The sequence below is a fragment of the Stigmatopora argus genome, chromosome 6, assembly GCF_051989625.1.
Source record: "Stigmatopora argus isolate UIUO_Sarg chromosome 6, RoL_Sarg_1.0, whole genome shotgun sequence".
NCBI lineage: Eukaryota > Metazoa > Chordata > Actinopteri > Syngnathiformes > Syngnathidae > Stigmatopora > Stigmatopora argus.
Genome location: NC_135392.1, coordinates 20626491 through 20650797, shown reverse-complemented (window position 1 = coordinate 20650797; position 24307 = coordinate 20626491). Strand labels below are relative to the sequence as shown.

The 24307-nt window shown below is 40.8% G+C and overlaps 1 protein-coding gene across 6 annotated transcripts in view; it reads left to right on the top strand.

The window, feature by feature from the left end:
• acad9 (acyl-CoA dehydrogenase family, member 9) overlaps positions 1-23883 on the top strand; it is a 156857-nt gene extending 132974 nt beyond the window's left edge. For 2 of the 6 annotated variants that reach the window (XM_077602712.1, XM_077602708.1), the window contains 2 exons: positions 4525-4597; positions 6880-7835. In XM_077602712.1, the coding sequence (XP_077458838.1) occupies positions 4525-4597; positions 6880-6980 (174 nt within the window). In that variant the 3' untranslated portion in view covers positions 6981-7835. Of the gene's footprint in view, positions 1-2119; positions 2158-4524; positions 4598-6879; positions 7836-9173; positions 10491-23273 lie in introns of those variants that run through there. The other 4 variants (XR_013300578.1, XM_077602709.1, XM_077602710.1 and 1 more) reach the window with 4 other exon arrangements.
• The last annotated feature ends 424 nt before the right edge of the window (positions 23884-24307 follow it).

Sequence of the window (24307 nt, the reverse complement as noted above, 5' to 3'; positions counted from 1 at the left end):
ACCTCCACCACAGGGACTACTCTGTCTCTCCCTCTGATAATGTCATTCCCCAAAAGAATATCCACTCCTGCCACTGGCAAACTCGAGGTTACCCCTACTTTGTATGTACCTGTGATTAACTCACACTTCAAGTGGACTTGATGTAACGGGGCGGATATATAACCGCAACCTACTCCTGTTACCAACACATTGGATTCAGACTCGCCAGAAAAAGGTAGGATAGCAGACAACATCAGAGACTGGTTCGCGCCGGTGTCCCGTAATATACGGACCGAGCGATTTTGTTGTAAATCTGAAGAGAGACACACCCACTATACAAATAAGGCGTGTACCCATTATCGACTTCGTCCATCGAGTCATCTGACGATTTAACATCAGAGACTGTAGATTGAAGACGCAGTGTCTGAACCATTCCTGTCTCTTTCACATTCAAATCCTTCACCTGGTCCTTTTTCTGATGTTTTTCCAGGAAAAGCAATCCACTCTAAAATGCCCAATTCTATGGCAAAAATTACACCTACGCGCCTCGCGCTCCGTGACAGAGTTTCGACGCCAAGAGGGCGTTACTGTATTACCAGGAATTGCAGCCTTACTAACCGGAGTTGAGTGAGTAGAGCCCCGGTTATCAGATCAAGTAGACCCAAACGAGCTTTTGTGAGTCAGCAAATAGTTATTGGCGAGAACGGTGGCTTCTGACATCGTTTTAAATTCGCGCTTGTTTAAGTGGGCTACTATACGTTCTGGTAGACAATGTTTCAATTCCTCGATAAGAAGCAACTCAGTAAGTGTTTCAAAAGTGAAAACTTTGCTTACCTCGCACCAACGTTTGAAGTATACTTCTTTTTCGCGTTCAAACTCAGCCACTGCCTGTCCAGGCTTTAATTTGTGATATCTGAACTTTTGGCGGGATGCCTCAGGCACCAGTTCATACACGCGCAGCACTGCTGCTTTTACCTCATCATATACCAGCCCGTCTTCTATCGACATTCTACTCAATGCTTTGAGACCTTTTCCACAGTGTTTACTTTGTAAGACCAGCGCCCAGCCTTCTGCTGGCCCGTTATGTGACTGTGCTATCCGTTCAAATGCACTAAACCATGCCTCGACGTCTGTGTCACGGAACTGCGGTACAAGAGGAAGGCTTTTACTGACATTAAACCCCCTACTTTCTACCCTACTGGAATTCCTTGTGATAACAGATCTTAATGCTCCCGGATGAGGCCCCACTTTGTTACGACTCCCCCTGATGGTAAGATATACCAGGGAGTCGCAACTACCACAGCAGAAAGATTCAGTAAATGACGAGCCAGACACACTGCAAGTAGCCTTCAGTGATGATTTATTAACAACAAAGTCCACCAAAACCTGGACTACGGGACAACATAGGGGAAGCAAAAGATACTAAAGTGGCACCCTCAAATAAAAGTGGTAAAAAAAACACCCTCCCAGACAGGTGTTCGAACGAACACCCACAAAAATACAGGAAATAAGGCCTAAGGGTGCCACTGTCAGAACTGATGTAATAAAAGTCTAGACAGGGGAATAAACCATGTATAAATGCAACAAACTATATGTATACCCAGGGGTGTCTAAACTTATCTCAAGTCCCCCTATGAAGCCCAAAATAATGAACTTTATCAACATAAATACTCAATATACCACTGAGTAGCGTACTTACAATACCAGGTGAAGCTGGGGCAAACAAAACTCACTTAACTCTAGGCAATAAGTGCTATCTTAGAGAAAATAAGGACTCCACTGCCTCAGCATCTATAATCACAGGCAGTCCAGGGAGTCAAGGGTGCCAAGGGCTGAACTGAAAAATAAGGGTTTAAATAAGGACAGGAAGTGGATCTTGATTGGAGGAGGGATGATTGGGAAGTAGTCACAGCTGTGTTGGCCTGGGCAAGGCTTTGCCACAGGGGTGGAGCCACAGCTCCATATACTTGCAGAAGAAAAATAAACCACACACAAAACAACACACCCTACTACAGTGTGTACCCAGGCTGACAGCCGTAACACCTGACTTGGAGTAAAGCGCTCAATAACCTGTGCAGTCAATCTTCATTTTCATCATCATCATTTCACCATCATATTCCAAAGTTCTCATCTTTTTTAGGGGGAATTAACATTGAGCAAAGAAGAGCTATTTTCATTGTAAGTACAGTACTTAAAGTATTTACACATTATATATAGATTATATTTAAATATTGCATTACAGCATTTATATATGGTGTTTATATAATAGGGGTGGTCTTACGAAATGGTTTTTCGATATGACGGCCATAGCTGGTCTACATTATCTGTGAAATTTAAGGGAAGACTATATACCGTATTTTCACACATAAAACTCACCGTATGATAGGGCGCAGTTGCGGTTATATTTTCAGTTTTTTGTCAATACATTAGGCAATAGCATAACACTAGGCTAGCGTGTGTTATGCTAGCCGCTAGCGTATGTTATGCTATCCACGAGCGTATGTTATGCTATCTGCTTGCATATGTTATGCTAGCTGCTAGCGTATGTGAGGCTAGCAGTTAGCATGTTTTTTAAAGACAGCACGAGCAAAACTAAGTTTGATAATGCTTTACAGTAATCCCTCGATTATCGTGGTCAATGTCGACCAGACATGGCCGCAATTAACAAAAAAACGCGAAGTAGGGTCACCCCTATTTAATATTTTATTTGATTTAATTGTTTTACTTCAGTGCTGAGTTTTAGTAGCAAGGGGAGGACAGGGGAGTGTCTTCCGCTTGCCAATTTTAGCGTGGATTTTCACATTTTTATGAACTTTTAAAAAATATATTTTTTGTTACTTCAGTGCTGAGTTATAGTAGCAAGAAGAGGACTCTTGCGAGTTTCAGCGTGGTTAAGAACTGACAAGAAACTTGTCTGGCCCTCTGTGAAAAAGTGATATGTACTGTGATCCTTTTTCACTTCACGACTTCAACTTTTGCGGCTTCCCTGCTTTGCACTTTTTTTTTTAGGTATGGTATAAAAAATGTTTTTTTTTTTTATTTCTAAATCTATGCTGAAACTTGCAACCGGAAAATAGATGAAAAATGGTGAGTTAGGGCACCGCTTCATCTCTCAGCGCCGAAGAAGGAATATACAGTGCCTAGGTGCCTTACATCTTTCCATTTCGTCAAGCGGAAGACAGATGAAAAATGGCGGAAGTCAGGGCACCGCTTCTCTTCGTACCGAAGAAGTGATATACCATAAAGGAAAAATGAGTGCGCCAAATTTAATATAAAGTGCCTAGATGCATTACATATTGCCATTTCCTGTTTTGTTGCGAGTGAATTTTGCATTGCACACATCACCTGAGGAACTTTTTTTTTGGAGTCGCCGTTGAAAATGCCTCCTAAATATTGACGCCCAGGTTGCTGTGTTGCACGTTGCAGCGACTATTCTTTCTCCACAAAATGGTGCTTTCGATCCACCAGTGCGCACGTGCCGTTTATCACCGCCCGAAGCATGCATCTTGGATTGGATTGGATAACTTAATTCATCCCGTATTCGGGAAATCTCATTGTCACAGTAGAAAGAAGGTGAGAATGCAGATACAGGAAAGACATTTTAGACATAAATAGATAGGTAATAAATAAATTAATAGGTTAATAAATAAATATATAAGTATATAAGTAAATAAATAAATACATATGTAAATAAATAAGTGTGTTGCATATATATATATACATACATACATACATACATACATACATACATACATACATACATACATACATACATACATACATACATACACACATACACACATACACACATACACACATACACACATACACACATACACACATACACACACACACATACACACATACACACACACACATACATACATATATACATACAGCATTGAGTACATCTTCCAAAAGTAAGTTAAACTTCATTTTATTTATCTTATTACGTACATGTACATACTGTGTGTTACTTATTCAGGCCTTAAACTTACTTATATAAACCTTCAATATACTTATATAGGCCTTAAACATAAATTATAATACAAAATATAGCACTGAAGCAACTTACGAACAAATTAACCTTACGAACAATCGCTCGGAACGTAACTCGTTCGTAAGTAGGGGAGCGTCTACATACATATACATATACGTACATATATAAATATACATACACAGATTTACATGTATACATACGGTTCGTCTTAACATTCAAATCTTCCAAGGTGCAGGCACGCCGCCTACGACTCCGAGGAATAAAAAATTTAACCATCACTATGATGGATACGGCCGTGAGGCTGGCATGACGATAGGACGTCTCAGCATTGAGGCCACTGAGAAGGAGACTGAATGTAATAATCCGATTTCGTTTTTTAAAATTATTGAACCAGCCACGACTCGCTTTGAAGGGTTCAACTGGTGTCTTTTGAGATGCGTTCTTTGCTTTTAAATCCATGTAGATTCCGCTAGCTTTTTCGCAGATTTGGCACTCGGTCACGCGATCTCCCGCTAACTTTTTTTTTTGCCTCATTCTTTTCCTAGTTGTTGCTCACAAACACCTTCTGTGATGATGCTTACTTCAAGAACAACTTTTGGATGAATCAGTTGCAAAAAAGTAAGTAGCATGACTTTACGTGTGCAACTTGATGTTAGGAGGCAACATCAGTTTCTGACTATTTAATAATCTTAATTAGTCAAGTTAAATCTAGTTAAATCTTAATTTTTTTCTTAGAGATATATTTATTTAAAATAAAAATGTAAAGTTATTTTTGATAACCCTTGATGGCGTGTATATATGTCTGTGTGTGTATATATATATATATGTATATATGTGTGTGTGTATATATATATATATATGTGTGTGTGTGTAAAAAACTATTTTATGGCTATGAGGGAGGGAGAGGGGGGCAGAGGGAGCGGGAAAGGGAGAGAGAGACAGAGGGGGAGAGAGTGACAAAGGGAGAGAGAGAGAGAGAGAGAGAGAGAGAGCGAGAGAGAGAGAGAGAGAGAGAGAGAGAAAGAGAGAGAGGGAGAGACAGAGGGGTAATCCCTCGATTATCGCGACTTCACTTATCGCGAATTCACCACTTCGCGCTATTAATTTATTATTTTGAAAAAAAGGTTGCAACCGGAAGACAGATGAAAATTGCGGTGAAAAATGGCGGAAGTGTGGGTACCGGGGTACACGGTCGATTGGTCGCCCAGAATGTTATGGATAATTACCATTTAAAACGTTGCTCAAATTCCCTAAATACAAACTGCGAATTACTATTTAGTCATACTTAATGCCCTATTAATTATTAGGCTAAAGAAAAGCTCCAAATGTCCCGTACTTTTATTGTTTTTTGTTGGAGAACTTGTTAAGACCCTGACTGGGTACCTTCCTAAGGGGACAACTCATGTACATACAAACTCTTATACACACACGTCGGCTCAGTGAAACTGCTCAGGGCCATTGTTGGCTTTTATTGATGCGTAGACCGTGTTGTTTTACCTTGTTTTGTCGCCGGTCTTTTGGTCGCCCGTTGTTGCAGTCCGGGCGACCAAAAGACCGGCGACCAATCGACCGCACACGGGGTACCGGCCGGCTCCACGCGCGCCAGATGTATGGTGTTCTCTCCATTTTGTACTATGTTAACGGACTAACACACACACATTCTCAGAAATAGTAATATGTATAGATGTTTCAGACAAAGTGAATTAGGCTACAAGATCAGAGCATCATGCCACGATCCAAAGAAATTCAAGAAGAAATGTGAAAAAAAGTGATGAACAGCTATCAGTCTGGAAAAGGTTACTTTTCCGTCATTATCACGGCTTTGGGCCTCCAGCGAACCACTGTCGGAGCCATTATCCACAAATGGAGAGAACTGGGAACAGTGGCAAACCTTCCGTGGAGTGGTCGGCCAGCTAAAATTACTCCAAGAGTGCGACGAAGACTCATCCAGGAGGTCACAAAAGAACCTAGAAAATTGTCAAAAGAACTGCAGGCCTCGCGAGCCTCAGTTAAAGTCAATGTTCATGAATTTACTGTAAATAAAACACTGGCATCCATGGAAGAGTTCCAAGGTGACTTGGATGCTGTCCAAAAAGAAGATAAAGGCTCTTCTTATGTTTTCCAAAAAACATATTGATGATCCTCCACACTTTTGGAAGAACATGCTGTGTACTGATGAGTCAAAAGTTGAACAAAAAAAATGCCAAAGCATTCCATCAGAAGCAAATTTGGAACGAGAACATGCGGCCCTCAGATCGTGCGCTCAAACTACAGTGCTCTTGAAGCATACAGCATGACAACGATCCAAAGCACACCAACAGGTCCACCTCTGAATGGCTAAAAAAAACGAAGGTTTTGAAGTGGCCAAGTCAAAGTCCAGAATTAAATCCTACGTAAATGGTGCGTTGTTATCTGAAATGGGCTGTTCATGCTAGAAAACCCTCTTATATTGCAGAGTCGAACAATTCTGCATAGAAGAGTGTTATGAAAAACTTGTCACAAATTATTGTGAATGCTTGATTTTAGTTATTGCTGCCAAAGGTGGAACAACCCGTTATTAGTTTCAGGGGGCAATTTTGCACAGAGGGACAGACAAGTTTGTAATTTTTTTCTACCTTGGTAAATAAAATCATTTAGAAACGGCATCTTCTATTTCCTTGGCTTGATTCTGTGTCATACTAAAATTGGTTTGATGATCTAAAACCTTTGTGTGTGATAAATATGCAAAAAAAACTGAAATCAGGAAGGGGGAAAATACTTTTCACGGCCTGTATATATTCACATATATACATACATACAGACACACACACCTTGCCTGATTGTTAAATGAAAACTATTGGCATTCAAAGATTGCGCTTGATTTTTTTCTTTTTACTTAACAACATTATTTTAATTTTCAGATTCACCCGAGAACAATGATGCCAGCATTAAGAAGATTGCCAAGGAGATATTGGAGAGTAGAAGATATATTTGCTCTCATCCTCTTGAGAGAACATATTGAGTTTTCCGGTAAAACTTTTAGGTCTTTGTCAGGGTTTTTATTTCGTATTATTATATATTTACTTGCAATAAAGAATATGCTTGGCCTTGCTACTAAAGAATGCTTTGTTCACACTTAGTCGTTATACTTGCTTGCAAAATAGAAGCTTTAGTCCTGGATTCCTAAACAAAGAGCAGAGCTGCCAGCCTCTGTCGACCCCATTTCAGGAGTACCCTTGTCCCATTTCTGGGGTGAATGAATTCTCACAAAATCGATATAAAATGGAAACAAAAATAAGCCTAGGACCATTTAAATCAAATTGTTATGATCATCTTTTTACATCAATTGAAATATTGTGTTGGAGCAAAATATTGAAAAAGTACAGCATAAACAAAATAAGTAAGATAATGAACAATGTATAATTTGTTCATTTTATTGGCAAATTCAAATTTCCACAACATTAACATAGGTTTTTCAGGTGGTCCCTTACCCACCCTTGCATGTTGTGCAAATGTCGGTCCTTTTGGAGACGGCGTCAACATGGGATACTTTGTCAAATAAGAAGCAATAAAGTTATGCGAGTGTCTGTGTTATAAATGTCCTGTTTTTGTTGGGTTTTCAATAAAAGGCAGGTTATATTGTTTCTTTCGTTCAGGCACCTAAGTGGGCAGCTCAGGGTCTTTAAGTTTTTCTTGCTATGTTGTTGAGGCACTTAGGCAGACAGTTTGGGGTCCTAGAGCTGTAGTTTTGTACGGAGTACCGCAAAGGTCTTCAGATGAGTTTTTCAATGTTCGCAAAAAGTTGACTGTGATGCAATCGTAGAATATCCTGCACTGTCAATTGCTTGAAACTCATAAAGGAAGCTGATCAATCATCTGTGTGCCTTCATCTCACTCTGACTGGAGTATCTGTGTAGACGAACACCGTGACGTGACGTTAAATTAATTCGCTAATACCGTAATTACTCGAATATAACGCGCACTCGAAAATAACACGCAGGTATAACTTTGGGCCAAAAAAATCTGGAAAAACGCAGTACTCGAATATAGTGCGCACCTAAAATTTCCCGCTGACGAAAATCAGAAATCTTACCTTTTTTTCTTCGTTTCACGATTGTTTTGTTCAAACAAATTTATTCATTAGAATCCTTCAAATGAAAAGTTCCTCTCTCTCTTTGTCTGTCCTCTCATACATCTCTTCGTTGAGAATCCTATCAACGTCCACGCTTCCTTCATCCACTTCCTCTTCCTCCCACAACACATCATCCGATTGGCTTTACGAGATGACGTAAAATCCGTGCGTCAAAGTGAGTTTGACAATGCTTTTTTCGATCGAAAATTTGTAATTTATTTTAGTTATTGATTATAACACTGAACTGAGAGAGGGTGAACTGAGACGGGTACGAGGCTAGAGGGGGGCAGTGGTGGTCTCGGCTTCACGAGATGACGTAAAATCCGTGCGTCGGCTCTACGAGATGACGTAAAATCCGTGCGTCAAAGTGAGTTTGACAATGCTTTTTTCGATCGAAAATTTGTAATTTATTTTATTCAATTCAATTTATTTGGCAAGAAAAAGCACCAGGCTAAGGGCCATGTAACAAGACACAAAAAAAAAAAAAAAAAAAAAAAAAAAAAAAAAAAAAAAATAGTTTTTGATTATAACACGCACCCCCAACTATTGGAATTAATTATTTTGCAAAAACCTGCGTGTTATATTCGAGTAATTACGGTAGTCTGGATTTCTTAAGTTTCATCCATTTTGCGCTTATTCCGAGGAGGCATATTGATAAGTGCTGTGTACTACTACTTGAACTTCCTTTAGAACAACCCCAAAAATGATAGGATTTGTTTTAAAACAAAATACTGGTGAATTTTCAGTATAGTCAGCCTTAATAATATTTACTTCCCTTATGAAAAAAAAAGTGAAAACGAAAATGATATAGCGATTGAGGCTACCTATGCAATCGATTCCGAATCGATTGCCACACTGAAGTCGTCCCAAGATGAATCATTTGTCAGAACTTGTAACTTGGATGATTCACAATGCATTCGTGTTACCGAATTCTTACGGTTTACATTGCAGTTAAATCAACATGGCAGAAGACGTTGCGATGGTGTGAATTTCAAGGCATTTAAATTGGAAATTTGGTACTTTTTGTAAACGGTTGACTAAAAAAAATGTAAGTGACAATTTCTTTGGATTTTCGGACTTTAGGGAGGCTGTCCGGGGTCCCGGAGTTTGCGTTGTATTTCCAGGTAAACTCCGGAAATTCCGAGGTAGTTGGAAGCTCTGAAAGAGGAGCCAGAATGCCTTGTACTGCTGGGAACTGCACCTGCTGCATCTGACCTCCACCACAGACGCTCCACAAGGCTTCGTGACGTTTCGGTCCTCATCTGTTTTTACCAATGTGGATGTGTTTTGGTACACATGTATTAGACTCAACGTACATGCACGCTCAGATGTCTCACTTGAGTTCCCAACCACCCCCTTTAGAGTTGAGCCGTCAATGTAATCAGGGCTGACTGTCTTTTCCTCTTTGTGTGTGAATTTGGGAATGTCTAATGGCGAACCTAGCAGTTTGCAATTAACCGTTAAAGGAAATCTGTTTTTTAATTCAACTATTGACCTTGCAATCCTTAAAGTTCCATGTATGTTTTCAAAAAGAACTCAAACACAATGCATTCTAATCTAAACAATTTATTGTCCAAGACAGCAGTCAATTATAGCTCACTGGAGCAATTCTATACAATCCTAGTCTTAGCAGAGATGTGATAGAATCCTAAAGTCTCTCCTGCAAGCGCCATTATACAACTTGAAGACAAAGAAATGACCATCCTCTTCCGTCGTGTCAGCCATCTTCAGTCCCTCTTTTGAAAAATTTGGTTAACTGCAAAATGCAAAGCACAACAATCATATGAAGAAGACAAAAACAGTAAAAGGTCAGATACCTACTAATTATCCCCAAGGACCAGAGACAATCCCTCATTCCCCTCGGGAGACAAAGGGATTAGGTAATACTTCCCCATCAAATGCCTTTTCTGCAATTCTGAGAATACGGCTTCTGAGGCATGGCAAAATTCAGTAACCCAACAAAGCAAGGACAGCAAAGTCACACCACATTCACACTTTGGACAGTCAGATCACACAGATCTACGACATTGGCCCTAAGGCTATGTTAGGTTCACCAATAGGCATTCCCAAATGAACGCACAAATAAAGAGACAAGACAATCTTCTGGGTTTTCTTGCAAGAAATAATCAAACCTTTAAGGTCTCTGCCCAGGTTCGTTCTGGTGTCACGCATCTTTTCCCTGTTTATTAGCTTCAAGGACCCTAGTTACAATAGAGCTGTCAAAACAAATGAAGGTCATGTAGAGCCGAAGGTTCTTCTCCACATTCCAGCAGTCCAAGAGGATTCGACCTTCCTGTTGTTTGGTTTAAGTAAGGAGCAAAGCATTTACTCTGTTGCAAGCAGATGTACTATAATAACCTTTCTAATGTTAATAAGCTAAGTAAAGCAAAGTGTTCTTCATTGTGAGAAAATATATAATAATGTGACTAATAACCCTAACAGGCTACAAAAAAGCCTTTTCATTTGCCAAAAAAATAGATCCAGCGCCGAGTGGAAAGGATCCCTTTCCACGCCAGACATGGACTTCAATTTTACGGACATAACATGCAACCTTTCCATGGCTCTGGTGACCTTCCAATCTGAACCAGTGTTATTAGGAATAATGGTGCAACATGACCCTTGGTATGAGAATAAGCACCCCCAACTTCAGCCTACATGCTATCAAGCACTAATCTATTTTGGAAGGCCATAATTCAGTTGAATAGTTCATGAACCCCTTCAGCCAATTGAGAGGTAAAATGACTTACCGTATTTTCACGACTATATGGCGCATCATATTTTAGCCGCAGTGTCAGTAACGAGTGCTATTTCTGTATTTTAAACACACAAAGGACGCACCGTTTTTTTAGACGCATATATATTATATATTATATATGACTATCTAACCGCAATAGCGCTGGCTACCGGAAGCAGCCCCAAACTCTTTTTCCGGTTTCCGGTGCGCAGTGACTGCTGGGAAATATAGTTCTTGCACGCTACACCCACACGCTAAAAACACGTTTTTAAAAAGGCAACGGAAGCAAAACTGAGTTTGGTTGTACTTCATTTAGCCATTTTACAACTTACTCACGTCATCATCACCCACAAATCCATCAAAGTCCTAATTTTCTGTGTCCGAATTGATCAATTGTCCAAATTAGTCATCGAAAACGCTGAGTTTTATACGTTCGTCCAGGCGGCCACAATCCATTCGCAAATAGTAGCTAGCTGGTAGCTAGCGTAACTTTTACAACGGTGCTTTCCATGCTTCGTCATGCTGTGTTGATGTATACAGGCCACAATCCATTCGCAAATAGTAGCTAGCTGGTAGCTAGCGTAACTTTTCCAACGGTGCTTTCCATGCTGCGTCATGCTGTGTTGATGTCGAGGCATACAGGCCACAATCCATTCGCAAATAGTAGCTAGCTGGTAGCGTAACTTTTCCAACGGTGCTTTCCATGCTTCGTCAAGCTGTATTGATGTCGATGTATACAGGGGACAATCCATTCGAAAATAGTAGCTAGCGTAACTTTTCTAACGGTGCTTTCCATGCTTCGTCATGCTATGTTGATGTCGATGTATACAGGCCACAATCCATTCACAAATAGTAGCTAGCTGGTAGCTAGCGTAACTTTTCCAACGGTGCTTTCCATGCTTCGTCAAGCTGTATTGATGTCGATGTATACAGGCCACAATCCATTGGGTGTATTGCCAAAAGAACTACTACATATCCCAGCAGTCACTGCGCAGTACTTTGTCTACGGGAAAATAGTAGAGTCGGTGTACCCTATCAACTGATTCATTTTATTTTATCGTGATAACAATTTTAGTATTGGTCTATATATAAAGCGCACTGGATTATAAGGCGCCCTGTCTATTTTGGAGAAAATTTAAGACTTTTGTGCGCCTTATAGTCGTGAAAATACGTAATCTTTTAATTTGATAATGATGGTAATTAAAGAAATCAACATTTTTATTGGACTAACCCATATAAAGATGCTCTCAAACCCAGCCGCAATATTCGTGGAGGAAAGAGGGGAAGACAGGCTTTGATGTGTTTAAGTACCAATTTTTCAAAGCACTTGGTGATGATTGGTGCGAGAGCTACTGGGCGATAGTCGCCCAGATTGTTAGCGGGTGACTTCTTGGGTACTGGGAGAATGATGGCCGATTTTAGACAGGCTGGGACGGAGGCTTGTTCTAGTGAAAAGGTGAAAACGTCTCTGAAGACTGGTTCTAGCTGGTCTTCATAGGCCTTAAGTACTTTGCCTGGTATTCCATCCGGTCCTGTAGCCTTCCTGGGGTTGACTGCATGAAGCACACGTCTCACATCCACTACCTCCACAGTGAGTGGGGTGAAGCTTTTTCCTTACTTTGGTGCGGGATGTAATGGGGGTTGAGGTGGTGTGACTGGGTGGTGGGCTTGGGACTCAAAGCGGGCAAAAAGTTGTTTAGGTCCTCTGCCAATGCCGTATCTGAGTCAGCAGGAGTCACAGCTCGACCCTTGTAGTTGGTGAGGGTTCTTATGCTCTGCCACATCGTTCGGGGGTTGTCAAGTTGCCCTTCTATCTTTCCTTTGTATTCTGCTTTGGCAGCCTTGATGCCTCTCCTCAGATTGGCGCGAGCTGCGCTGTAGAGTGCCCTGTTGCTGGATCTGAAAGCTGCACCTTGGGCCCAGAAGTGATCGGACCTGGCTGGTCATCCACGGTCTCCGGTTTAGGTAAACCTGGATGGTCTTCTCCACAGTTACCGTAGCCATGCAGTACTTGATGTAAGAGAGTACTGTGTCTGTGAATGTTCCCAGGTCCTCATGGTGGAATGTTTCCCACCGTCTGTTCAAAGCAGTCTTAGAGTCGAGGGAGAATGTCACCAGGCCATGTGATAATGGTTCGCCTTTGTGGTGTTGTCGGCTAAAGGGAGTGTAAGATGGGGCCAAAAACAAAGACACATGATCTGACTGTCCAAAGTGTGAATGCGGTATGACTCTGTATGCACCTTTGATGTTCGAGTAAACATGATCCAGAGTTTTACCCTCTCTTGTTGGACATTTCACATGCTAGTAAAAATTTGGCAGAACAGTTTGGAGATTTGCCTGATTAAAATCTGCAATTATGTGCGTGGCACTTGGGTAGTTGTTCTGGTGTTTGTTTATGGTGTCCCTTAGTAGGGAGAGAGTACCATATTTTCTCGCATATTAGCCGCCTCTTCGTATAAGCCGTACCCTTAAAATTGCCTTAAAATGGTTGAATTCTACAATTTCTCTTGTATAAGACGCACCCTGATTCACAATTTTCACCTCCATATTCATGGATTTAAAAGGGAGTACAAATGTGTTACTTTGAAAGGAAAGAAAAATCATTGCATGTGGTATTTGTGAGATACTGTATGAATCAAAGGATTGTCTACTGGATCGCACATTCCTGAAGGGTGTTGCCTGCACGCAGACAAATTCAAAAAGGAACACGCGAGCAGTACAACCAGGAAGTGTGTCCGTAGCGGTCTACTTTGTCGTCCTTTGGTAAAATGGTGGACACAAGTGAGTTTTTTTTCACGTTTTATGCAAGATTCGGTTTATTTTTTTCTTGAATTTCATTCACGGATGTCAAAATAAATTTTGTTAAACGTTTTATCTATTTACTCTATTTTAAAATAAATGACCATATTGGCCGCACCGTCGTGCTTTATGGAGTTTCGTCCTTGTTACCTTGCAGTTTCGTGCATGTCAAGTCTAATTTGTGCCCATATAAGCCGTACCCATGATTCAGTCATTTTTTTAGCAACAAATACAGTGTATATGCGAGAAAGCATCTTGTTGGATGTAGACAGCAGTGAAGATAACAACGGCTATCTCTTTGGGCAGAAATAAGGGTCTGCACCTCCCCAACGTGAATTCTATGTCTGGGGAACAGTGTCTAATGAGAACAGTGCTATTGTTACACCATCCCTCATTCACATAAATGCAAAGTCCACCACTTTTTTATTCCCTGAGTTGCACGTCCTGTGTAAACTAAGTAGTGTGCGGTCTGCTAGCTGCACCGTAGCGTCGGCTATTTGTGGTTGTAGCCACGTCTCAGTGATTATTAGCATGGAGCATTTGCGAATGTTGCGATTAGCAGCGAACTCTAATTCCAAATCGTCCGTTTTGTTTACAATGGATCTGTCATTGGAGGTCATGGTAGGTAGCGGAGGTTTGAGTGGTTGTTTCCTGAGCTTATACAACAGGCCCGCTCGACAGCCTTGCTTCTGTTTTCTTTACCGACACCTCTTTCACCGACCAAACCCAATAACAAACCTAATGTCGCGATCTCTTCCGGTATGTTATGTTCTCGGTAAAAGTCGCTAGAAACCTTACTTTGCTGCTGGTAACCGATGTTTAATAAGTAAATGGTTATAGCTGAATTTAAAGTCCGGTTTAGACGAACAACTTGCGACAAGACATAATTTTTTTTTTCAAGATGGCGCCGCTCAAGCGGCAGGTGGTGGCAGTAGCTCCATCTGCTCTTAATCGTTAGTGTTTTTACAGCTTTTTTTTTAAATTACATTTTAATATTTCTGAATGCTTTCCTTTATACTTTACTTTGTAAAGCGACGCTTCAGACCAAGCATTCCATCTATTATTATGGAGACCGGGAGATCTCTCCCCAATAAGATGGAAGAGGTATCGGCGCTTACCAGCTGGGAGTATCGGGAGTGTTGTTATGTGCTTCACCTCCACCACCGGCCTCGCCGCCACTGTTGATCAGGTGACAGGACTGCTTAAGAAGATCAAGACAAGGTCCTGATGATCAGCTCCAGACTATTGAGGGACTGTGCTGATCAGCTTGGAAGAGTGATGCTGCATATTTTCGACCTCAGTCTCAGTCTGCAGAAGGTCACCACCTTGCGTGGACTTCCTGTGTATGGTTTTAGTTTTTTCTAGGTCTACAATGATTTCCCGTGTATGTGCTTGCTACTGTATTGCTACTGCAATATAGTGAATTTCCCGAATAAGGGATGAATAATAGTTAATCTAATCTATTCTAATCTAAAAGAGTGCACAAGTAGAGAGAGCCTTTGACCACTGCTCGTACAGGCGCCACCATCTTGAGAGTTTGGTCTTGTTTGTTCATTTATGCCTTTATGTCTTCATTTAACCAGAGGAGGTGATTATGTTTTTATGGTCTTGTTTTATTTTTTTTGTGAATGCAGACACTGTGTCTTGGATAATGGTCACGAAAGCATTGCAGCTGTCATTAGTATGGTTATAATCGTCCCAATTGATATTGTTTAACCTCTGTCAGATTTGGGATCTCCCTATTTGGTACTCTCATCTGCTCTGATGTTTTTCTTTTTTTAGCTCATGAGTATTTATTTCTAGGAAACTTTCTTGAGAATAGGATGAGGTTATGATCTGATAGACATGTAATCATATTGAGCATATTTTGGATCCTTTCACACTTATTGGAAAGGATCAGATCTATGCATGTTTTGCAAGAAGCAGTTAGTCTAGTGCAGGGGTGGGCAAACCATTCCAGAAAGGGCCACAGTGGGTGTGGATTTTGTTCCAACCTATAAGAGGAGACTTCCACCAATCTGGTATCTCAGAAGTGCAATCAGTGGATTGCAGTCAGGTGCTTCTTGTTTCAGTAGAAACCTCATTGGTTAAACTGTTTGTGTTAAATCAGTTGGAATAAAAACGTGCACCCACAGCGGCCCTCGAGGACTGTTTTGCCTACCCCTGGTCTAGTGGGACTTTAGATTAGTTGTGTAAAGTTAAATTTAGTCAACAGTGATTTCAACTGTCTCTGATTTGTCGAGCCAGTTAATATTTAGATCTCCAAGCAAGATAACTTCATTTTTTGTGTTGCATTCCCTAAGTAGGGCCCAAGGCTCCATATAGAATGTATTAGAGGCGGATGGAGGTCTATTTATGTCAATCAAAGTTATTGACATCTGTGGGATAGTGATTTATTTAAGGCTGATTCATTCAAGGTTGTGTACGTTGACGCAACCCCTATCTGCTTATATTTAAGGTGTTCCCTAACATAGAACATCACTCCCCCGCCACGGTTTCCAACACAACCGCTTGTTTCACTTGAGGAGTTAAAACCTCGGCTAACAAACGTCGAGGTCAGTATAAATCTTTCTGGGACATACCAACCGCTGGTTCAGCTTCAAGAGTTGAAAGTCCGGCTAACGGATGTGTAGGTCCGCATAAATCACTCACCCATTGCTGGTTCTTCTTGAAGAGTCATAAGTACGGCAAAGGGCGGAGTAGGCTCAGCTAACGGATGTGTAGAAAAGGCTAACGTAGCTAACGGTGTACGTTCGGCTAATTCAGCTAATAGTGTAGCTGAGGGTGTAGGTTCATCTAATCCAGCTAACGGTGTAGGCCAGGGGTCGGGAACCTTTTTGACGAAGAGAGCCACAAACAATTCATATTTTCCAATGTTATTCCTTGTGAGCCATACTATGAATTTAAAAGTCAAAATACATACATGTAAACGAGTGCCTTTTCAATTTTTTTTGTAATTTCACCACTTTTAAAGTGGAAAAAAATGAATATTTTTTAAAAGGTTCTTATGCTGTTGCTAATCAATGAGAGGATGCATTCCAGAAATCTACTGCAAAAAAAAGAAGATTAAAGCAGTTCTAAATGTAATATCTCAGTTCTGTCACCAGCATTTTCCATATTTTAGGTCACAGGTTAGCGAAGAGCCAGATGCACCCATCAAGAGCCACATGTGGCTCCCGAGCCATAGGTTCCCTACCCCTGGTGTAGGCTATTAACTTTCCGAGTTTAGTCAATTGTCCTGCTCTACAACCTCTCTTCTGCTTGCCGCGGTCTTTGCCGTTCGGATCTGATATTAATCCACGGTGGTGCTGCCAATTTCGGTTTCTCTTTTGGTATACAGTGGTATCTCGACATATGAGCTTAATGCGTTCTGGAACTCAGCTCATATGTCGATTTACTCGTATCTCAAATCAACGTTTCCCATAGAAATGAACTAAAGACGAATTAATTTGTTCCAACTCTCTGAAAAAACACCAAAACAGGATTTGGGATTGGAAATACATTTTAATTTGTTCTAATTCGCCATCTATGAACAGAGTAACAAGTGTTAGTGGTTTAATAGTACTAAAATGTGTTTAATAGTACTAAAATTAGACAAACTTTAAATTTAACTTAAATGAACTTAGATTACTATAAACATTTAAAAATAAGTTTTAATCTTACGTTAAATTTAAACCTTCTTGTGCGATAACCGAGGCAAAGATATTCATGTATTCCATTGTGGCTTTCGAGCCGGAACTTCCAGAACTTCCTGGCTTCTCCATAGCTCACAACCGAGTGTTTGCGTTTTAAAATTATCGAACCAGCCACGTCTCGCTTTGAAGGGTTTTACCTGTGTCTTTTTTTAGATGCTTGCTTTGCTTTCAAGTCCATGTAGATTCTGCTGGGTTTTTCGCAGATTATCGACTCGGTCACGCTATCTCCAGTAAAAAATGCAACTGGTACGACTCGGTGCTTGAAGATATCTTTACGCGAGGGAGATGCGGCGAGAAAGACAACGCGATGGGGTTCTCATAAGCAGCCTCTAACATACCACCTGGACAACCACATCGAGGAACCATCTGGTATGCTCGTATCTTAAATTTGTCTTGAATCTCAAGCTCAGAATTTTTTTCGTATCTCAAATTGCTTGTATGCTGGGACACTTGTATGTCAAGGTATTACTGTATTGCAGTGGCGGGCCGTGAATTTCAAACCGATGGCTTCAGTTCTATATATCTGAATCAATCCAACCCTCAAAAACTATTTTATGGCTATAAAACCTTTACTGCTGCTACAGCTGCGACACATAAAAAGCATCAATAATAACCTCATACAATTGGAATATTATTTAGAATATAGACATATTTTACTCCCCAAAAATCTTTTTTATTTGTACACAAAATCCATCCTCCTTTCTTTCCTCCTACTTTTCTGTCGCCATCGAAGCTAATGCTGAAAGTCGAGCCTGTCCTGTCGTATTTCTGGCATATGTTTTTATTCGATTTGGTGCTGAAAATGTCCGTTCCCAGTTGTGACAGGCTTGCTTGCTTCGGCGTTGTCCGACCTTTCTTAATGATGTCCAGCTTTTCTTGAAAAGTCCATCTTGAAGGCTTTGACAGTAAATCTGCAAACAAGCCTTTTCTCCTCCTTCAGCCATTGCGGGTTGACAAAACCGCTATTAAATCAACACAATATATTTGCTTGTCCAGCTCGCTCCAGATAGTTTGATAGCTCTGGCTAGTCCACTCTATCACTAGGCAATCATAGTTTGTGAAAGCAATGTCGTATCCCTACGCCTGTGAGAAGGCCTTGGTGTTGCCAACTCAAAATCCAATTGGTTATTGCAACAGTTTTATCGACGCTTATTTTATGCTGCAGGGCCTGCAGAGCTGATTGTGAAGGCCTCCATGTAGATTTCTAGACCCTGGCAACAAATAATGGCTGAAATGTGATTGGTTAGATGCTTAAATATGACAACACATCTGGAAGCAGCGCAACCAGGGGAAAAGCAATGAAAGGAAGCTGACAGACAATTTGAAATTATTTAGTAAGTATTCATGGACAAAGCATAATTAAGATCAGTCTGTGATTCTGATTTTTTTTAGGCCAGCAGAGGAGGCCTTGCAGGCCCTGATGGTCCACCACTGATAGGATGCATGCTAGCGTATGTTTTAAAAAGGGCAACAGGAGAAAAACTGAGTTTGATTTAGTTTTACTGATGTAATGTGTATTCGCAAAAATATAAGTAAAAGTATTAAAACATCTACAAATCTGTCAAAGTCCTCATCTTCTGTATCCGACATAAAGAGTGTGCCAACAATGCTGTTTTATATAACATTGTCAGGGTCAGCGATGCCGTCGTGGGGTTTCCTAATAGTGATTCCAGCTTTGACGAAAACTCAAACTACAGTGCTCGCTGGCACTTTGGCCCAGGCATCGGCAATCCATTCCAAATCGTCACGTTACTCGTGTGACGCTGCCTGCTCGTCTTTGTATGAAACTACTATGTTGGCGGCCATCCGACATTCATCACCCCCAAGCCGTTCACAAGGCTGTTTCTCTTCGCTGTTAAATTGTGTTCGATCCATGGCTTCAGTCCCTTTTCCAAGCGTTCACACCCACATTCTTTTATCATTCACATTAGGCATTTCCTCTGTATAGGTCTAATGTGCTATTTCTTTGATTATGGAGAGTGTTTTTGAAGGTTGAAAGTGCTACAAGCACACGGAAGTCAAATGCCTTGCCACTCGTCTGAGATGTGTTGAATGGATTTACCGTAATGCTTGGAATACGCAGGGGTGGGAGGTAAAACACCGGCGCCCCGTTCATTTTTGAGAAAATTTTAGACTTTTAAGTGTGCCCTATAGGTGTGAAAATATGGTATGTTCATTAAAATGAATATAAATATGTTCATTAATATAAGATGTCCCTGATTAAATAAATCAAACTCAAACTCATTTGTTCATTCTCACTTGTTCTTCTATTTGCACATACTCCGAAAGCCATTCCATCTTAAAAGAACTACATTTCTTTTTATTTTGGCTTATTGAATGGCTCCGCCACAGACCGGTCGTTTTGCCATGATAAAGGGTTGGCAGCAGCTCCATCAAACCGTTAGCTATATGTTAACCTGCAAACACAGGCATAACGCGTAACTAACGCCGCCAATCAATGTTAAAATTTACTCATGCCACGGAAATAAACAGACGTGAGTGGCGTGAACCGCATCATATCATTGGCTGCACAGCGTTAGTAATAGTTTTACTGTTTGTTGTTGTTTGGCAGTGACAGGCTGCCACTCTCTGAGTTGCGTTGCAAAATGGCAAAGAAAAAATTATAAGGTGTTTATTTATTTTTTTATCATTAAGGTTGGATTTTATTTTGTGTGCTGCATATGTTTGCGTTGCACAGAGAACACGAGAGTAGTGCGCAATTGTGCATGCGTGCAGCTAAGAGGGAACACTTCCCACAAATCTCTGCAGTACGGATTGAACTCAACTCCATCTGCCTCTGGGGAACACATCCCATGATGTCACTCAGGTAGAGGACATTTTCCATTGTGGTGTTCCCAGAACTCTTGCCCACACTGCTTTGATGTCGTCTAATGCCAGTATTTTGCCCAGTCTCTTCTTCAAACGCCCTTATCCACTTGCTGGTACCTTTATGAATAGCAGGGAGCCGCACCACAAATCCCTCAAGGTCCAAGGTTGTCCATGTTATGTACTGTCCCTGGGCTCTTTTTATTAATATTGGAAATTGATTAGCTGGATCGGTATACCTATCTGGAGGGTGAATGGCAGGTCTGTATTTGACATCATATTGTTTGCCTTCCGTGCCTCGTGGAGCGAATTTACATTCCAACCTCCCAACACGTCTTTCTTTTCTGCTCCCACTGAATTACTTCTTCGCCTTTCTCCTAATGATGCCTTGGTTAGTCCTTCTACTTTCTCATCTCTCACTTTGTCTATTACATATTTTTCAGTGGCGCCATCTATCTCTTTCTCAAGTTCTTGGATAGTAGTATTTTCTTTTTCTGCTTCCATTTTGGTATTCTAGATTGACCCAATATCTGGCTTGCTATGTCATTTGTTTGAGTGCTTGATCTCTTTTCAGAATGAAAATCCAACACATTTGATTTGGCTTTGGGTCTCTTCTGTCGTTGCTGCAGTATTTTGGTGGACCATACGTGAACTCCCATATCTGAACCTTTTCGTCAATCAACTTAGAGCCTGGCTGTTAGACGAACAAATTTGCGATCACAACATTGTCTAAAAGAGTGCTACGTGTGTGTGTGTCTGCGTGTCTATTTGTCATTGTTTATCTTCAACCTACACAAGGAACTAAAGATGGAAATAAGCCCTCTGCTACAATCTTACATATTTACATATACAGTGGTACCTCAAGATACGAGCTTAATTCGTTCCGGGACTGAGCTTGTATGTCGATATTCTCGTAGCTCGAACGATCGTTTCCCATTGAAATGAACTAAAAACAAATTAATTCGTTCCAACGCTCTGAAAAAACACCAAAAACAGGATATTGTATTGGAAAAAAATGTTTTATTTCTTCTAATTTGGCATCTATTAACAAAGTAACAAATAACTAGTGGTTTAATATTACTAAAATGCAGTGGCGGTCTGTGCATTTTCTGGTAGCGCCTTCAACGTATCAATCCAACCCTCAAAAACTATTTTATGGCTACAAAACCTCTACTGCAGCTACAGCTGCGACACATAGAAAACAATCAATAAATCAATGCACAAAAATGGGGTAAAATCCACTTCCTAGCAGCATTTCATGATTGAATACAAATTCTGGAGCTTTTCAGACATTAAAACCAGGCCAAGGGGGGGATTTTCCCGGGAAAAGACAGCGATGAACGTCAATAGCCTACTGGCAAACATTGCCCGAAAATTGGGTAAAATCCAGCCGAAAACAGCATTTATTGATTAAATACAAATACTGGAGCTTTTTAAACATCAGAGTATCATTTCCCCGGTAAAAAGACAGCGATGAACGTCGATACGTCCATATACGTCCATACGTGAAACAGCAAAAAAATGCACTAAAATGAGGTAAAATCCACTTCCTAGCAGCATTTAGTGATTAAATACAAACACTGGAGCTTTTCAGATATCAGAACCAGGCCCACAATTAAAGTATTATTTAGGAATATAGCCATATTATAATCACCAAAAATCCTTTTTAACTGTACACAATATCCATCCTCCTTTCTTTCTTCCTTCTTTTCTATCGCCATCGAAGCTAATCATGAAAGTCGAGCCTGTCCTGTCATATTTTCGGCATAGTCCGTCTTGAAAATGGCTTTAAATCAACACAACAATATATTTGCTTGTGCAGCTAAGTTAGCGCACTGAAAGTGGCGCACACAACCTTTTCCCGGCTGTAACAGGCTTGCTAGCTTCGGAGTTGACTGCCCTTTCTTAATGATGTGTATTTTTTTCTGGAAAAGTCCGTCTGGAAAATAGCTTTGTGAGCAAATCTGCAACAAAATCCATTTGTTTTGCTCTGTCGGCCATTGTGGGTGGAGTTTGCAATCTCTGGCTGCCTCACTATGGCTTTGGCCCGCCTACTCTCTGTAGCAAGTTGGTGAAAGCAATGACGTGTCCCAGCCAGCAAAATGCCAACGCCTATGAAAAACCTTTGTGGGGTTGCCAACTCGAAATCTGATTGGTTAAAAGCAACAGTCATGTTTAATGCAGCAGAGCCCGCAGAACTGATTGTGAAGGCTTTGACGCAGATTTCTGATCCTTGCAACAAATAATGGCTGAAATGTGATTGGTTAAATGCTTCAATATGAAAACACATCTGGAAGCAGTGCAACCAGGGGGAAAAGCAATAAAAGAAAGCTAACAGACCATTTGAAATAATAAGTATTGATGGACAAAATATAATAGGATTCAGATATTTCTTAGGCCAGCAGAGAAGGCCTTGAAAGCCCTGGCGGCCCGCCACTGCTAAAATGTGTTTAATAGTACTAAAATTATACGGATTTCGAAGAGGGGATAGAGAGAGAGACGGACAGAGAGAGGGGGGGGGGGTGCGTTAGTTCGTTCCAACCTTCTGAAAAAACACAGGATACTGGATTGGAAAAAATGTTGTATTCATTCTAATTCGCTATCTATTAACAAAGTAACACATAACTAGTGGTTTAATATTACTAAAATGTGTTTAATAGTACTAAAATTATACGGATTTCGAAGGGGGAAGAGAGGGAGACGGACAGAGAGGGGGGGCGCTTTTTGCACGGCAACACGCTCGTTTCATAACATAAACAAATTTAAATGAACTTGGATTACGATGCAGACACTCAAAAATAAATTTAATCTAACCTTACAATAAACTTAATTCTAATTTTGTATTAAAGTTTGATACCTTTCTCCTCCCGGCCGGGTTGGCTGTTTGCCCCACCTCCACCCTGACTTTCATATGCAACTGAGGGTTGTTTGATTTTGTATTCCCTTCAAAATATTCCCAAAATGATGCACACTAATCTCCTCACAATAGGATAACGCACGACCACTTGCCAACGAGAAGTATTCTTTAATTAGCGGTCGCTCCGCCAACGGGAGCTGTTACGGCTGTCAGCCTGGGTACACACATAGTAGGGTGTATTGTTTTGTGTGTGACTTCCTTTTCTTCTGCAGGTACATGGAGCTGTGGCTCCACCCCTGTGGCAAAGCCTTGCCCAGGCCAACACAGCTGTGACTACTTCCCAACCATCCCTCCTCCAATCAAGATCCACTTCCTGTCCTTATTTAAACCCTTTTATTTTTCAGTTCAGCCCTTGACTTGGACTCCCTTGACTGCCTGTGATTGTAGATGCTGAGGCAGTGGAGTCCTTACTTTTTTGAGATAGCACTTATTGTCTAGAGATAAGTAGGTTTTGTTGGCCCCCACTTCACCTGGTATTGTAAATACGCTACTCATTGTTATATTGAGTATTTATGTTGATAAAGTTAATTATTTTGGGCTGCATAGGGGGACTTGAGATAAGTTTAGACACCCCGGGGTATACATATAGTTTGTTGCATTTATACATGTAGTTTATTCCTCTGTCTAGACTTTTATTACATAATTTCTGACAGTGGCACCCTTAGGCCTTATTTACTGTATTTTTGTGGGTGTTCATTCGAACACTTGTCCGGGAGGGTGTTTTTTTACCGTTTTTATTTGAGGGTGCCACTTTAGTATCTTTCCCTATGTTATCCCGTAGTCCAAGTTTTGGTGGACTTTGTTGTTAATAAATTATCATTGAAGGCTACTTGCAGTGTGTGTCTGGATCGTCATTGACTGAATCTTTATGCTGTGGTAGTTGCAACTCCCTGGTATATCTTACCATCAGGGGGAGTCGTAACAGGAGCTAACAGGCTAAGGGGGAAAAACACTGAAAAAATGCAACCAGTGCTCGCAGAGACATTACAAAGAGGGAGTTGCGACCAGAGACATTACACGAGGGAGTTGCGGGGAGAGAGCCAGTGCCCCTGATGTTCTTATGAGCAGCCAAAGAGAAGTGATATATATTCCTGGTATTAGCGATCGCTCCGTATTTCGCGCTGAGTGACGGAAAAAAACACTGAAAAAAAGCAACGCTCCGCCCAGTGCTCGTAGATATCTTGTCATACACGAAAGAGATGTGGCAAAAAAGACAGTGCGCTAAAATCATAAACAGCCTCTAATG